The 17,410-nt window shown below is 44.7% G+C and overlaps 1 protein-coding gene across 1 annotated transcript in view; it reads right to left on the reverse strand.

The window, feature by feature from the left end:
- The window catches only part of LOC129827948 (alpha-1,3-mannosyl-glycoprotein 4-beta-N-acetylglucosaminyltransferase B-like), a 229,780-nt gene that overhangs the window by 26,437 nt on the left and 185,933 nt on the right, over positions 1 to 17,410 (reverse strand). Inside the window, exon 9 of the mRNA XM_055889251.1 lies at positions 2,242 to 2,372. Coding sequence (XP_055745226.1) covers positions 2,242 to 2,372 — 131 coding nt within the window. The remainder of the gene's footprint in view (positions 1 to 2,241; positions 2,373 to 17,410) is intronic.

The following is a 17,410-nucleotide window of genomic DNA, read 5'->3' on the forward strand; positions in this document are numbered from 1 at the left end:
TACGTGGCACCGTCATAGGATGCCACCTTTCCAACCAGTCAGTTCGTCAAACTTCTGCCCTGCTAGAGCTGCCACGGTCAACTGTAAGTACTGTTATTGTGGAAACATCTAGGAGCAACAATGGCTCAGTCGTGAAGCCAAACAAGCTCACGTAACGAGACTGCTGAGTGCTGAAGCGCGCAATAATCGTTTGTCCTCGGTTGCAACAAGTCACTACAGAGTTCCCAACTGCCTCTGGAAGCAACCTCTTGGCAGCAGCTAATGGGGATTAATAATAAATACAAATACGTCAGCACAATAACTTTGTCAGGAGCTTCAAGAAATGGGTTTCCATGGCCGCGCAGCTGCACACAAGCCTAAGATCACCATGAGCAATGCCAAGCGTTGGCTAGAGTGGTGTTAAGGTCGCCGCCATTGGACCCTGGAGCAGTGGAAACGCATTCTCTGGAGTGATGAATCACGCTTCACCATCTGGCAGTCCGACGGACGAATCTGGACATGGAGGATGCCAGGAGAACGCGACCTGCCCCAATGCATAGTGCCAACTGTAACGTTTGTGGAGGAGGGATAATGGTCTGGGGCTGTTTTTCGTGGTTCAGGCTCCTTAATTCCAGTGAAGGGAAATCTTAACGCTACAGCATACAATGACATTCTTGGCGATTCTGTGCTTCCAACTTTGTGGCAACAGTTTGGGGAAGGGCCTTTCCTGTTTCAACATGACATTGCCCCGGTGCACAAAGCGAGGTCCATACAGAAATGGGCCGGTGTGGAAGAACTTGACTGACCTTCACAGAGCTCTGACCTGAACTCCAGGCCTAATCGTCAACATCAGTGCCCGACCTCACTAATGCTCGTGGCTGAATCGAAGCAAGTCCCCGAAACAAGTTTCCAACATCTAGTGGAAAACCTCCCAAGAAGAGTGAAGGCTGTTATAGCAGCAGGAAGGACCAACTCCATATTAATGCCCATTATTTTGGAATGAGATGTTCGACATTGTAACGGTCCTGACCTGTTTTATGTTGTTTTTTTGTATGTGTTTAGGTCAGGGCATGTGTTTTGGGTGGGCAGTCTATGTTATCTGTTTCTATGTTGGTTTTGGTTGCCTGGTATGGCTCTTAATTAGAGGCAGGTGTTTTGCGTTCTCCTCTAATTAAGAGTCATATTTAGGTAGGGTGTTCTCACTGTTTGTTTGTGGGTGATTGTCTTCCGTATTAGTGTTATGTCTTGCACCATACGGGACTGTTCGGTTGTTCGTGTCGTTTCGATGTAGTCTGTTCCTGTCCGTAAGTGTTACGTTTAGTTATGTAAGTTTATGTTCAGGTTTCGTCTACGTCGTTTTCTTGTTTTGTGTTTTTTGAAAGTGTTTTGTTTTTTGTGTTGCCATCATCGTCGTTGCAAATAAAAAAATGGCTTATTTCCCTACTGCTGCATTTTGGTCTGATGATCCTTCTCTCCTCTCCTCGTCCGAGGATGAGGAGAGAGACAGCCCTTACAGACATCCACATACTTTGGGTCATGTAGTGTATGTACAGGTAACTGCCAAAATAAAGGAAACCCCAACATCAGGTGTCTTAATAGGGTGATTGGCAACAATGTGCCACCAAAACAGCTTCAATGCACCTTGGCATAGATTCTACAAGTGTCTGGGATGCGAACACCATTCTTCCATGAGAAATTCTATAATTTGGTGTTTTGTTGATGGAAAACGCTGTCTCATAAGTGTTCAATTGGGTTGAGATCTGGTGACACACACAAACACATCCTTTAAATCTCCTATGCTCCTTGAGAACACTCTTTCAAATTCACAGAGATCTCTTCTTTTAGCCGTGGTAGCCAAAATATTGGTGAAATAGGTATTTTTTATAATGACCGCAACCATGATGGGATGTTAATTGCTTAATTAACTCAGGAACACTACCTGTGTGGAAGCACCTATTTTCAATATACTTTGGCTGCGTTTACACAGAGAGACCAATTCTGATATTGTTTTCACTAATTGGTCTTTTGACCAATCAGATCAGCTTAGCGAAAAGAATATCAGAATTGGGCTGCCTGTGTCAACGCAGCCTTTGTATCCCTCATTTACTAAATCGTTTAATTTAGTTTTGCAGTAGCCCGTTGCTCCCTGCTTGGATAATCTGTAATCCATCCTTCTTTCCTCCCTCCCTTGAAGTACTCACTGATCTAACATGACTGAGTCCAAAGAAAAACTTGTTTTAGGACAGTGGTTACCAGACTTACCGCGTCCTTCTCTGGGTTGCACACCTTGACCCACATGATGTGGTCCAGCAGCCAGTCAATGGGCTTGTCCCTGTAGAACATTAGCATAAACTCCACAATCAGCGACAGGTCCAAGGACTTGAACATCTTACCTGAGGAGAGAGGATATACAACTCAATTACAACGTGTGACGTCATCACATATCGCCAAAGGTTGTTCAGGTAGTACCTTGTCTGTTTCAAAATGTTTAATCATGTCTTGAGCCTATGGAACACTACTTGGGTTCCCAATTTCAAAATAGTCCTTAGCTACTATCCCCTGGCCCTTTGTGAAGATATGAAGGGATTGAACAGGTTTTAGAAATGTGGTAGTAACTACCTTGCCCTTTCAGATTTATTAGAAATGCTTAGGGGGTCAATTTGGAATTGGGTAAAAAGGAAGTATAAAGTAGAGTGTAGCAAGTTACAACGACCTAGAACGGAGGCTAAACTTAGCCAGTGTGCTCTGAAATTAAATCTGAACGACATATAATTGCACACATACCCTTGAGCGCTGAATTTAAATTTAACATAATTGTCAGATTAATACATTGGAGTCAATTTCACAAAGTCACCAAGTGGGTTACAAGAACAAATATTTTTGGGTCAAAACAAAGTCGCTTGCGGTCCGGAATGAGATTATTTTACAGGCGTTTAATTGTAATGCTTTGAAGCACTTTCCACCACAATGTTTTAACAGCTAGTCATCACAAAGACAGAAGATAACATTTAACCAATCACAAGATCTAAAATACATACATTTTCCTGGAGTATAAGAACATGATGTATGGTCTTGTTTTGTCCTCATACGAAACATAATCCAATAAAATACACACTCAGCCACCCATGCATGCACACCCTGAAGTAAAAAAGTGACAATGGGAACCTCTGTTCAGACTGAACACCGATCCCTCAACTCGAAGACACATCTCCTTCGTCTCTCTCTTCCTTGCCTATTACAACACAACAGAAGAGTACTCCCTCTCATCTCCCCCCACTCTTCTTTATACATTCTCACCTCTCTCCGTACATTAAAACCCTTTTCTCTTCTCCCCCACCCTCTCGTTACACCATCTCTACAGAGGTAAACACTCTTTCCTTAGCTGAGCATTCATCCTCCATCCTTCTCTCCCTCCCAACATGAAAAAGTATGAAAATGTATGCACTCACTACTTTAAGTCGCTCTGGATAAGAGCATCTGCTAAATAAATAAAAATTCAATGGTTACAGTCCTCTCTTTCTGGCCCCACACTCCAGGACGAGGGCCTTTGTCATTGTGAGGGTTACGATGCCACAGAACTATGGGTTTATGAGAGAGAGGTCGAGGGGTAGAGCGTTCGAGTGAAGGAGGAGTTACAACTCATTAGAATCCCACCGAGAGAGAGAGAGAGAGAAAGAGAGAGAGAAAGAGGTATGGAAGGAAGGGAGGCGAGGCAGAAATGGGAGGAGGGAGAGAGAGATGGGAAGAAACCAAGAGAGAGAAAGGGCAAGAGGGTGAGAGGTTGAACACTCGCGTCAGGGAAGAAGGTATGCAATAACTCATTAAAGGAGGGAGAGAGAGGTGTGAGAGCTGGGATGGTTGGGGTAGAGAGTGAAAGTGTGAAAGGTCAGGGCTTGCATAAGGGAAGGAGATATGCTACTCATTAGAAATCTCGCTGAGAAATGGAGGAAAGGATTGAGAGAGCGAGAGAGAGGAATAGAGAATGGGGATGAGTGGGAGGAGGGAGAGAGAGATGGATAGAGACAGGGGAGGGGGAAAGAGAGGGTGACCGGTCAGGTGGTCACGTGAGAGGAGTTAGGACCTGCTGGGGGAGAGGGGGAGTGGAGGAGTGGAGAGATAGAGTAAGATAGAGAGAGATAAGTAGAGAGAGAGAGAGAGAGAGAGGGGCAAAAAGATATGGCTAACATTCATTACAGGCCTGCTGAGGGGGGAGAGAAGAGAGGTGGGATGCTGGAAGAAAGGTGTATGCTTGTGTGGAAGGGGGTGAGGGGGTGAGGGGGTGAGAGGGTGAGGGGGTGAGAGTGAATGAATGAGAAATAGAAAGACTAGAGAACAAAATCAAATGAAATCAAATGTATTTGTCACATGCGCCGAATGCAACAGAAATTACAGTGAAATGCTTACTTTAAAACCCTGAACCAACAATGCAGTTTTAAGAGAATAGAGTTAAGAAAATATTTACTAAATAAACTAAAGTAAAAAATGAAAAAAAAAAAAAAAAAAATGAAAATAACAATACTGAGGCTATATACAGGGGGAACCTGTACCGAGTCAATGTGCGGGTGTACAGCTTAGCGAGTCGCAGCAGTGTAAAAAACTAAAGGGGGTGGGGTCAATGCAAAAAGTCCGGGTCGCCATTTGATAAATTGTTCAGCAATCTTATGGCTTGGGGATAGAAGCTGTTAAGGAGCCTTTTGGACCTAGACTTGGTGCTCCAGTACCGCTTCTCGTGTGGTAGGACTTGGGCGACACGCCTAGTATATACAGTTGAAGTCGGAGGTTTACATAAACTATTGTTAATGACTCCAACCTAAGTGTTTCAACCACTCCACACATTTCTTGTAAACAAACTATAGTTTTGGCAAGTCAGTTAGGACATCTACTCTGTGGGCGACACAGAAAGAAAAAAATAATAATAATAATTCCACACGTTCTCTATTCCTATCCAGTGTTGTGAAAGTTGCTAAGTGACCGTCTTAGAATAAGTGAAGGGCCTAGGGATGGTGGAGTGTGGTACAAGATGGAGAAGGAGCGGGTGAGAGAGTGTTCGTGCCGAAAGGGAGAGAAATTGTCAGTGCTCTATTCGGTATGATCTTCACACAGACTAACAGTGAGCTAGCTGTGCTTCATCTAACTTGCCGAGAGTCTTCTTTTTGACACAAGTCAAAAAACCTAAGTGACACAAATGACACAAGTCATTTTTCCAACAATTGTTTACAGACAGATTATTTCACAATTCCAGTGGGTCAGAAGTTCATGTACACTAAGTTGTCTGTGCCTTTAAACAGTTTGGAAAATTACAGAAAATTATGTCATGACTTTAGAAGCTTCTGAAATGCTAATTGACATAATTTGAGTCAATTGGAGGTGTACCTGTGGATGTATCACAAGGCCTACCTTCAAACGCAATGCCTCTTTGCGAGACGTGTTCTGTCTCCTAGAGATGAACGTACTTTGGTGCGAAAAGTGCAAATCAATCACAGAACAGCAAAAGACCATGTGAAGATGCTGGAGGAAACAGGTACAAAGTATCTATATCCACAGTAAAACGAGTCCTATATCGACATAACATGAAAAGCCGCTCAGCAAGGAAGAAGCCACTGCTCCAAAACTGCCATAAAAAAAGCCAGACTACAGTTTGCAACTGCACATGGGGACAAAGATCGTACTTTTTGGAAAAATGTCCTCTGGTTTGATAAAACAAAAATAGTTTGGCCATAATGACCATCGTTATGTTTGGAGGTAAAAGGGGGATGCTTGCAAGCCGAAGAACACCATCCCAACCGTAAAGCACGGGGGTGTCAGCATCATGTTGTGGGGGTGCTTTGCTGTAGGAGGGACTGGTGCACTTCACAAAATAGATGGCATCATGAGGTAGGAAAATGATGTGGGTATATTGAAGCAACATCTCAAGACATCAGTCAGGATGTTAAAGCTTGGTCGCAAATGGGTCTTCCAAATGGACAATGAAACCAAGCATACTTCCAAAGTTGTGGCAAAATGGCTTAAGGACAACCAAGTCAAGGTATTGGAGTGGCCATCACAGGGCCCTGACCTCAATCCTATAGAAAATTTGTGGGCAGAACTGAAAAGGCGTGTGCAAGCAAGGAGGCCTACACACCTGACTCAGTTACACCAACTCTGTCTGGAGGAATGGGCCTAAATTCACCCAACTTATTGTGGAAGGCTACCCAAAACGTTTGACCCAAGTTAAACAATTGAAAGGCAATGCTACCAAAAACTAAATGAGTGCATGTACACTTCTATCCCAATGGGAATGTGATGAAAGAACTTAAAGCTGAAATAAATTATTCTCTCTGCTACTATTCTGACATTTCACATTCCTATATCGACATAACATGAAAAGCCGCTCAGCAAGGAAGAAGCCACTGCTCCAAAACTGACATAAAAAAGCCAGACTACGGTTTGCAACTGCACATGGGGACAAAGATCGTACTTTTTGCTCTTGTTGAGGTAGAGGTTCTTGTCCTGGCACCACAATGCCAGGTCTCTGACCTCCTCCCTATAGGCTGTCTCATCTTTGTCGGTGGTCAGGCCTACCACAGTTGTGTCGTCAGCAAGCGTAATGATGGTGTTGGACTCTTGCTTGGCCACGCAGTCGTGGGTGAACAGAGAGTACAGGAGGGGACTAAGAATGCACCCGAGGGGGCCCCTGTGTTGAGGATCAGCATGGCAGATGTGTTGTTGCCTACCCTTACCACCTGGGGGCGGCCTGTCAGGAAGTCCAGGATCCAGTTGCAGATGGAGGTGTTTAGTCCCAGGGTCCTTAGCTTAGTGATGAACTTGGGTCTAGGGTTTCCGGGATGATGGTGTTGATGTGAGCCATGACCAGACTTTCAAAGCACTTAAACACAAAAGTGTGTATTTAAGTGAGTGTGAGCTGTCTCTTTCATTCTCCCACTCTCTTTTCCTCTCACCCATCCACACACATGCAAATATTGCCATCAGGTGGTGGATAGACATTCTGCTGTGTGTGTGTGTTTAACATTTAACCTTGAGCATTGTCTTATAAGACAGCATTCACAGGCCATTTTGTACAACTCAGCATTGAAGTTATGGTGTGAACCTATCTATAGAGGTTATTCCCGGGGGATGGGGGGGTGAGAGAGAGAGAGAGAGAGAGAGAGAGAGAGGGAGAGAGAGAGAGAGAGACAGAGAGAGAGTATGTCCGTGGGTATGTGCATAATAGTGAGTGAGCTGTGATTGTTGCCTCTGATGCGTCATTCTGCTTTCATCAGGCAGGTGTGTGACTTCCTGAGTCACTGACATGCACAGAAACAGTAGGGCACATTGATCTGAGACAAGTATGACCCAGTGACTCACTGAGACTGATTCTACTGACTAATCTCGTGACTGTTCTCAGAACAGGGCAGCGAACCAATTGAACAATTTCATTGCAATGACCTCTCTCATCTGGGGGGGAATGACATAAGCTAAGTGATGAAAGCATTTAAAAAGTTTATGCGTACGCACAGGCACACATGCATACGGGGATAACCTCTATAGGCACACACCATAACTTAAATGCTGAGTTGTACAAAATGGCCTGTGAATGCGGTCTTATAAGACAATGCATAAGGTTAAATGATAAAAGCATGACATTCAATTTCCATTTTATAGAGATCCATTTAACAATCTGTCCTCTTGGGGATTTCCCGTAGCCACGAGGATAGTACTAGAAGCCCACATGTACTCACGCACACACACCAGTGTCGTGGAAAATTGTAAGATTATGTTATAATGCTTGTATTGCATTGTAATGGTTGTTTTATTCGACAGAATAGAGTATTGTGTGTGTGTTCCACTGAGGATGGGCCTCTATGAGATAGCACTGACAGAGGAGATTTACGATGTCTTTGGGTGATAAAACCTAAAGAGCATTCTAGATTGGATGAGGTAATGGTTCTGTGCTATGAAGTACCAGGAACGAGATTAGAACCTCGTTTTAGAGACCAAACTGAGCGATAATTTATAGCGAATGCTATCTGGCTAAGGGATACTCCTTTCTCAAGTAAAAGTCTCTTTGTGAAGAGTTCCTAAGATCTGTGGTTCGTCATGTAGATGGAGCTGGGTGTATCTTGGCTATAAAATATCTTTGTAATTTTCTGTAGTCACTTTTCAATGGTTCATTAGAGATAAAGCATCATTGAAAGTCAAGAAAGGCTATTGCAAAGCTCTTATTATTATTAAATGTGGAATTTAAGTATAACCCTGACTGGTGTGTAGCTTGTAACTCTCCTCATTCGGTAAAGCAGAAAAATGCCACCATACCAGCCTCAACAGTGAAATGTCCACCCCCAGTTAATGATACAGTTGAATTGAAGCCAATATTGTAGAAAATTGAAAAACATTTCCCACATCCCCACTAGGACAAAGGCTATTTTAAGCTTAGTGGTTAGGTTTCGGAGTTACATTCTGACCACACCACTCGCGTTGCGTGTACGAGCGTTGCAACTTAAATGTACACATACATGTTATTCAATCATTTCATCTAAACTCTCTACACTGCTCGCGCGCGTCTGCGTAGCCAGGCGTTAAAATACAACTTGGTTCTATTTTTGACGCTTGGCGCGCTGCAAGTCCCGCCTCTCCCATCTCCGCATTGGTTTTTAGGAGCATATAGCCACATGGGGGATTGAAGGATGAACTGAGGTCCACACTCCAGTCCAGCTGGTGGTGGTAATGCACCTTAATGTTGGTTGCAAACCGAGATATAAAGTACACAGAAAAAGAAGTAGACTACTACTGAAGGAGGACAAATTACTAGAAACAATTTGTTTACCCTATTATCTGTGGATTTCGGCGTAGAGAACACACAATTTGTGTGACTCATATCGTGGAAATTACCACGAGAGACACCTGACGTCAGTATTATATGAATCATTCTTTATTATCAGCAAGCTGGAGAGCTTCCAGTCAAACTTAGATGCATAAAGTATCGGTCTGAAGTGGGACTGTTGGGGCAGTTCAATTAGTACTCTTATATACTGCTTACACAGACAAGCTATATTTGCATGATTTACATTATTCATTATTCATAATTAATAAATCATTAACTTTTGGTTCATGCACGTGACCGACCAATACCTCACGTGGCCTCTTCTCACCAAGCTGAGACCTTGAAACTGAGACACCCCTTTCAGTTCTCAAAACAATGTTCTGGGCCTACTGCCAAATTACAGATACTAATAGTGAGGATACCTCCCAGGCACGATCAATCAGTGACTTGCATGAACCCAGTCGAATGGGTTATTAGAAAAGCACCAACATAAAATTTTCCTTCACACTCAAAATGGGTCAGAATTCTACAAAGACGCAGACAAAAGGACCTTGTGTATTTCAGGTAAAATAACAACCCAATGTTTATATCCCTGGACAAATTTCCTAGCAACAGCAAGCTAGCTAGCTAAATGTCCATGAATGTTTATTGAGTTCCAACCTGTCCCCCAAATGAATATAGTTGGTTCAGAGTTTTGATATTTCAACCTGCGTGTCTGGATCGCGTCTGGTGTGGATGTACAAATCAACATTTGCGAGATGGCGCAAGCGAATGCCCGGTCTAGACAGTATGTTAGGTTTAGGAAAAATTTGATTTTGAATGCAAAATAGACTTTAGGTCCTCAGGAGGATAGCAAAACATATAGTGTGTGGGCTTGAATTACTGTGTGTGTGTGGTCTGTAGATAGAGTCCCAGTGTAGATAGAGTACCAGTAAACACTTTTTTTAAATTTAAATGTTTTTATTAATATCTCTAGTAACAACAGACTAGGGCAATATCCTCTTACTAATGATATGAACTTTATTTCTCAACTCCTAATATTGAGCAAATCACACTTACACCTTGGGAAAGTATTCAGACCCCTTGCGCTGCAGAGATGGTTGACCTTCTGAAAGGTTTTCCCTATCCACAGAGGAACTCTGAAGCTCTATCAGTGGATAGGGAAAACCTCCCTGACCAAGGACCTTCTCACCTGTTTGCTCAGTTTGGCCGGGCGGCCAGCTCTAAGAAGAGTCTTGGTGGTATGTACCCTTCGCCAGATCTGAGCCTCGACACAATCCTGTCTCGGAGCTCTACGGACAATTCCTTCAACTTCATGGCTTGGTTTTTGCTCTGACATGCAGTGTCAAATGTGGGACCTTATATTGACAGGTGTGTGACTTTCCAAATCATGACCAATCAATTGAATTTACCACAGGTGAACTACAACAAAGTTGGAGAAACATTTCAAGGATGATCAATGGAAACAGGATGCACCTGAGCTCAATTTTGAGACTCATAGCAAAGGGTCTGAATACTTACGGTTGAAGTCAGAAGTTTACATACACTTAGGTTGGAGTCATTAAAACTCGTTTTTCAACCACACCACAAATTTCTTGTTAACAAACTACAGTTTTGGCAAGTCGGTTAGGTCATCTACTTTGTGCATGACACAAGTAATTTTTCCAACAATTGTTTACAGACAGGTTATTTCACTTATAATTCACTATATCACAATTCCAGTGGGTCATAAGTTTACATACACTAAGTTGACTGTGCCTTTAAACAGCTTGGAAAATTTCAGAAAATGATGTCATGGCTTTAGAAGCTTCTGAAAACTTATTCTGGGAAACATGTGGAAGGGTACCCGAAACGTTTGACCCAAGTTAAATAATTTAAAGGCAATGCTACCAAATACTAATTGAGTGTATGTACACTTCTGACCCACTGGGAATGCGATGAAAGAAATAAAAGCTGAAATAAATCACTCTCTGCTACTATTCTGACATTTCACATTCTTAAAATAAAGTGGGGATCCTAACTGACCTAAGACAGGGAATCTTTACTGGGATTAAATGTCAGGAATTGTGAAAAACTGAGTTTAAATGTATTTGGCTACGGTGTATGTAAACTTCGGACTTCAACTGCATGTAAATAAGGTATCTGTTTTAAATGTTTAATAAATGTGCAAAGAATTCTAAAATCCTGTTTTTGCGTTGTCATTATGGGGTAATCAGCTAAAGAACTGCTATTAGCGAACATGTGTTTGGAGTAGGGCTGGCAGAATTATCATGTAATAATCATCATAATACATTTGTTTTAGTAGTTTACCCAATAAATATAGTTTACCCTACAGCAGTTTTTTTATTTTTTATATGAAGTGGGTAAAGTTAGTAATCATTTTACAAGCAGAACGGCATGGTTGGGGGGGGGAGCTTCATTTCCGAAAGTTCTTGTCACGTTCTGACCATAGTTCTTGTGTGTTTTACTTGTTTTAGTGTTGGTCAGGACGTGAGCTGGGTGGGCATTCTATGTTGTGTGTCTAGTTTGTCTGTTTCTATGTTTGGCCTAATATGGTTCTCAATCAGAGGCAGGTGTTTTGTGTTGTCTCTGATTGGGAATCATATTTAGGTGGCATGTTGTGTGTTGGGACTTTGTGGGTGGTTGTTTCCTGTCTTTGTGTTTTCTCTGCACCAGATAGGACTGTATCCATTTTGCCACATTTGTTATTTTGTAAGTGTTCACATTTTTCGTCTATTAAACATGTTGAGCACTGGCTACGCTGCGTGTTGGTCCGATCCCTGCTACACTTCCTCTTCTCGTGAAGAGGAGGATGTCACGTTCCTGACCTATTTCTGTTAGTTTGTTGTATGTGTTAGTTGATCAGGACGTGAGTTTGGGTGGGCATTCTATGTTTTCTGTTTCTATGTTGGTTTATGGGTTGCCTGGTATGGCTCTTAATTAGAGGCAGGTGTTTGGCGTTCCTCTAATTAAGAGTCATATTTAGGTAGGTGTTTTCACAGTGTTCGTTGTGGGTGGTTGTCTTCCGTGTTTGTGTATGTCGTTGCACCACACGGGACTGTTTTCGGTTTGTTTTGTTCATCGTTGTTTTTGTGTAGCCTGTTTTCTCTATTCGTGCGTTCTTCTTGTTTCATGTAAGTTCGTCGTCTAGGTCTGTCTACACCGTTTGTTGTTTTGTTAGTTTATTCAAGTTCGTGTTTTTTCGTTAATAAATATGTGTTCAAACTCCACTGCGCCTTGGTTCGATCAATACTCCTCCTTTTCGACCGAAGAGAGGGAGGACCGCCGTTACAGAACCACCCACCGATCCAGAACCAAGCGGCGTGAGTTCGAGCAGGATACTACACAGGAATCATGGACTTGGGAGGAGGTATTGGAAGGTAAAGGACACTGGGCTCACATTGGGGAATTTCGCCGCGCTCGTGAGGAGATGGAGGCAGCGAGAGCCCAAGAGCGATGGTATGAGGAGGCAGCAAGGAGACGTGGCTGGAAGTCCGACAGGAGACCCCAAAAATTTCTTGGGGGGAGGCTAAGAGGTAGTGGGCCAAGGGCAGGTAGGAGACCTGCGCCCACTTCCCAGGCTTACCGTGGAGAGCGGGAGTACGGGCAGGCGCCGTGTTACGCAGTAGAGCGCACGGTGTCTCCTGTACGAGTGCATAGCCCAGTGCGGGTTATTCCACCTCCCCGCACTGGTAGGGCTAGATTGGGCATTGAGCCAGGTGTCATGAGTGTCTGGTCTCCAGTGCGTCTCCTCGGGCCGGCTTACATGGCACCAGCCTTACGCATGGTGTCCCCGGTTCGCCTACATAGCCCGGTGCGGGTTTTTCCACCTCCCCGCACTGGTCGGGCGACGGGGAGCATTCAACCAGGTAAGGTTGGGCAGGCTCGGTGCTCAAGGGAGCCAGTACGCCTTCATGGTCCGGTATTTCCGGCACTACCTCCCCGCCCCAGCCCAGTAACCCCAGTGCCTACACTACGCACCAGGCTTCCAGTGCGTTTTCAGAGCCCTGTTCCTCCTCCACGCAATCTCCCTATGGTGCGTGTCTCCAGCCCAGTGCCTCCAGTTCCGGCACCGCGCACTAAGCCACCTGTGCGTCTCCTAAGTCCTGTGCACACTGTTGTTTCTCCCCGCACTCGTCCTGAGGTGCGTGCCCTCAGTCCGGTACCACGCACCAGGCATATAGTGCGCTTCGAGAGGTCAGTGTGTCCTGTCCCTGCTCCCCGCACTAGGCTTGAAGTGCGTGTCCTCAGTCAGGTGCCTCCAGTTCCGGCACCACGCACCAAGCCTACAGTGCGTCTCAGCCGGCCAGAGTCTGCCGTCTGCCCAACGGCGCATGAACTGCCTGTCTGCCATGAGCCTGCAAAGCTGCCCGTCTGCCATGAGCCTACAGAGCCTTCCGCCAGACAGGAGCAGCCAGAGCCTTCCGCCAGACAGGAGCAGTCTGAGCCATCCGTCTCCGCAGCGCCATCTGAGCCATCCGTCTCCCCAGCGCCATCTGAGCCATCCGTCTCCCCAGCGCCGTCTGAGCCATCCGTCTGTCCCGAGCCATTAGAGCCGCCCGTCTGTTCCGAGCCGTCAGAGCCGATAGTCAGACAGGAGCCGCTAGAGCCAGTCGTCAGTCAGGATCTGCCAGAGCCGCCAACCAGACAGGATCTGCCAGAGCCGCCAACCAGACAGGATCTGCCAGAGCCGCCAACCAGACAGGATCTGCCAGAGCCGCCAACCAGACAGGATCTGCCAGAGCCGCCAACCAGACAGGATCTGCCAGAGCCGCCAACCAGACAGGATCTGCCAGAGCCGCCAACCAGACAGGATCTGCCAGAGCCGTCAGTGAGCCATGAGCGTCCAGAGCCGTCAGCCAGCCATGAGCGTCCAGAGCCGTCAGCGAGCCATGAGCGTCCAGAGCCGTCAGCCAGCCATGAGCGGCCAGAGCCGTCAGCCAGCCATGAGCGGCCAGAGCCGTCAGCCAGCCATGAGCGTCGAGAGCCGTCAGCCAGCCATGAGCGTCGAGAGCCGTCAGCCAGCCATGAGCGTCCAGAGCCGTCAGCCAGTCTTGAGCTGTCCCTTAGCCCAGAGTGGCTATTTACCCAGAACTGCCCCTCAGTCCAGAGCTGTCTCTCTGTTCGGAGCTGCCTTTCAGTCCGGAGTTGCCCCTCTATCCTGAGCTACCTCTCTATCCTGAGCTACCTCTCTATCCTGATCTATCCCTCTGTCTTGAGCTATCCCTCTGTCCTGAGCTATCCCTCTGTCCCGGTGCTGCCCCTGTTGTCGATGTTACCAAAAGGATTTAGTGGGGGTAAGAGGAGGGTGGACATTCATAGGGGGAGATGGAAGCTGGGATTGACTATGGTGGGGTGGGGACCTCGCCCGGAGCCTGAGCCACCACCGTGGTCAGATGCCCACCCAGACCCTCCCCTAGACTTTGTGCTGGTGCGCCCGGAGTTCGCACCTTATGGGGGGGGGTTATGTCACGTTCCTGACCTATTTCTGTTAGTTTGTTGTATGTGTTAGTTGGTCAGGACGTGAGTTTGGGTGGGCATTCTATGTTTTCTGTTTCTATGTTGGTTTATGGGTTGCCTGGTATGGCTCTTAATTAGAGGCAGGTGTTTGGCGTTCCTCTAATTAAGAGTCATATTTAGGTAGGTGTTTTCACAGTGTTCGTTGTGGGTGGTTGTCTTCCGTGTTTGTGTATGTCGTTGCACCACACGGGACTGTTTTCGGTTTGTTTTGTTCATCGTTGTTTTTGTGTAGCCTGTTTTCTCTATTCGTGCGTTCTTCTTGTTTCATGTAAGTTCGTCGTCTAGGTCTGTCTACACCGTTTGTTGTTTTGTTAGTTTATTCAAGTTCGTGTTTTTTCGTTAATAAATATGTGTTCAAACTCCACTGCGCCTTGGTTCGATCAATACTCCTCCTTTTCGACCGAAGAGAGGGAGGACCGCCGTTACAGAGGAAGGCTGCCGTTACAGTTCTGAGACAGGGGTTTCACCAAAGCTGTGTTGTATTCATTAAGCATGCCGTAGATCATTCTCAAAGATGCCTTGTGATGCATTACAAGCTCTTTTTTTTTTTTTTTTTTTTTTTTTATGTTCCTTGGCAAGAAAAGATTGAAGACCATTGGCATAAAACAGCCATTCCATTTCTAGGAAGTTTTAGGGCTGTTATCTCATATTTAGTAGATACACGTACCAGATGTATCTGTTAGATACACAGCTACCGAGAGAGAAACACAGAGTAAAGGGGAGAGAGAGAGAGAGAGAGAGAGAGAGAGAGAAAGAGAGCGATGTAGAGTGAATAGAAGAGAGAGAGAGGGGGAAAAGGAGAGCGCGAGCAAGAGGATGACAGAAGGGGAGAGAAAGGCTAGAGGGAGAGAGACAGACAGAGGAAAGGGATATAGAGAAGGAGAGAGAGGGGTGGGAGAGGGAAATGGAGAGAGAGAGGGGTGGGAGAGGGAAATGGAGAGAGAGACAGACGGCGAGATAGTCCACAGGGTGCACTGGTAAGATATGCACCCAGGTGCATCTTGGGTAAAGAGTGAGTGAGTGGCCACTAGATGAGTTTTCATCAGTATTCACCTATCTGCTTATTCACCCTCCACTGCCTCCAAATGACTCCCTCACAACCTCGTTTCCCCACATCTCGCACCTATCTTTCTCTCCCTCCATCCATCTATTGCATGCATACGCATACACAGACTCGCACTTTCAGACAGGGGAACACACACTTCAAAAAACACAAGGACACTTATGTGTGTGCACACAGAGGCAGGAAAGCAGGCAGGCACACATACGCACACACCCACATATATTCAGACCCCGTTTTATTGTGTTACAAAAGGGGATTAAAATTGATTTAATAGTATATTTTGGGGTAAAAAAAATCTACACAAAATACTCCAATGTCAAAGAGGCATAAAAATGAAATACCTCAAATATAGTCATTGCATAAGTATTAATCTCAAATCAAATAACATTTTATTGGTCGCATACACATATTAAGCAGATGTTATTGCGGGTATAGGGAAATGCTTGTGCAGTAATATCTACTGTAACAATTCACAACAATACACACAAATCTAAAAGTACAAAAATCGTATTAAGACATATATAATATTCGGACTAGCAATGTCGGAGCCTGGAGTATAAATACAGTATATATTTATAGATATACATACACTCACACACTGTAGTTGGTGTTGTCATTAGTTGACCTAAATTGCAGAGAAATCCGAGTTTTCTACGGCGCTACAGCAGACGGTAAAAACTATCGGACCTCCTTGACATGGCGCTATTCCTTCTTGGTCAACTGTGCCGACATGGGAAGCTTCATGAATACAAAACGAATGCATCTTAAATGCATCCAATCTGGATATGTGGTGACCCCAAAACACAGGGAACGTTCTCTGGGGTACCTTTGTGTAGTTTCCTGTAAGTTACCAGGACGTCACTGAGGACCATGTCAAGACTGTTTTAAGGGTTTTCTCAGGACCTTCATTTTACTAGTCATTAGGAAGTTGTGTGATGGGAACATTCTAATCGGGGAACTTTGTCTAGTTCCCTGTAAGTTACCAGGACGTCGTTGATGACCATGTGAGGACATCTTCAAGACATTCTTGGGATAGTCATTAGGACATCGCATGATGGTCCCAGGTTTCCCAAACCATTATAAGTAAAGTAATGAAATTATATGGGGGGTTTTAAGGTAAGTGGGACTATGTTCTGCAAAAATCTGGTAAAACCAGTGACCGTATGTATACATTTGACATCACTTAGTACTTACTTTTTGGGGCGGCTGATCTTTCATCAGAATGTTGGACAAGGTGTCCTTTGTCAAGAACAATCGTTGTTTGGATTTAGAACGTCCATTTTCCCTCTTGAATTAGCAAGCGCACTAGCCAAGTGGCGCGAATCTCTCCATCGTCAACAAAGTCAGAGAACGGAACACGGCAAAACTCCCGAAAAAATTTCAATAATGTGATTAAACTATATTGAAAAAACATACTTTACGATGTTATGGTCACATGTATCAAATAAAATCAAAGCCGGAGATAGTAGTCGCCTATAACGGCAGCTAAACAGAAGGCAAATCCAGGTACCGCCTCGCGCTCTCCAGAAAACAGGAAATGGGGGACACGTCATACAAAGAGCTTGTATTCCACTTCAGACCAAGATAAACACTAAATTTCTTCTCTCACCGCCTCTTGACATCCAGGGGAAGGTCTATGAAGTGCATGTATACTAATACGTATCATGCCCATTTATAGGCAGGAAGTAGAACAGAGCCTCGATTTCAGACTTTCCACTTCCTGGTCAGGAAGTTTGTGCCAAATGAGTTCTGTTTGACTCACAGATATAATTCAAACGGTTTTAGAAACTAGAGAGTGTTTTCTATCCAATAGTAATAATAATATGCATATTGTACGAGCAAGAATTGAGTACGAGGCCGTTTGAAATGGGCACCTTTTATCTGGCTACTCAATACTGCCCCTGCAGCCCAAACAGGTTAAATTAAACTCTAAAAGGTCTTTACCTATCACATCTATAAACAGTCAACTTATTAATCATAAACTCGTATCATATCACCATTCTGAACAGTCGTAACCTCCTTGCATCTGCAAAAACCTGAGCCTTATT

Source organism: Salvelinus fontinalis, chromosome 29 (genome assembly GCF_029448725.1).
Source record: "Salvelinus fontinalis isolate EN_2023a chromosome 29, ASM2944872v1, whole genome shotgun sequence".
Taxonomy (NCBI): domain Eukaryota; kingdom Metazoa; phylum Chordata; class Actinopteri; order Salmoniformes; family Salmonidae; genus Salvelinus; species Salvelinus fontinalis.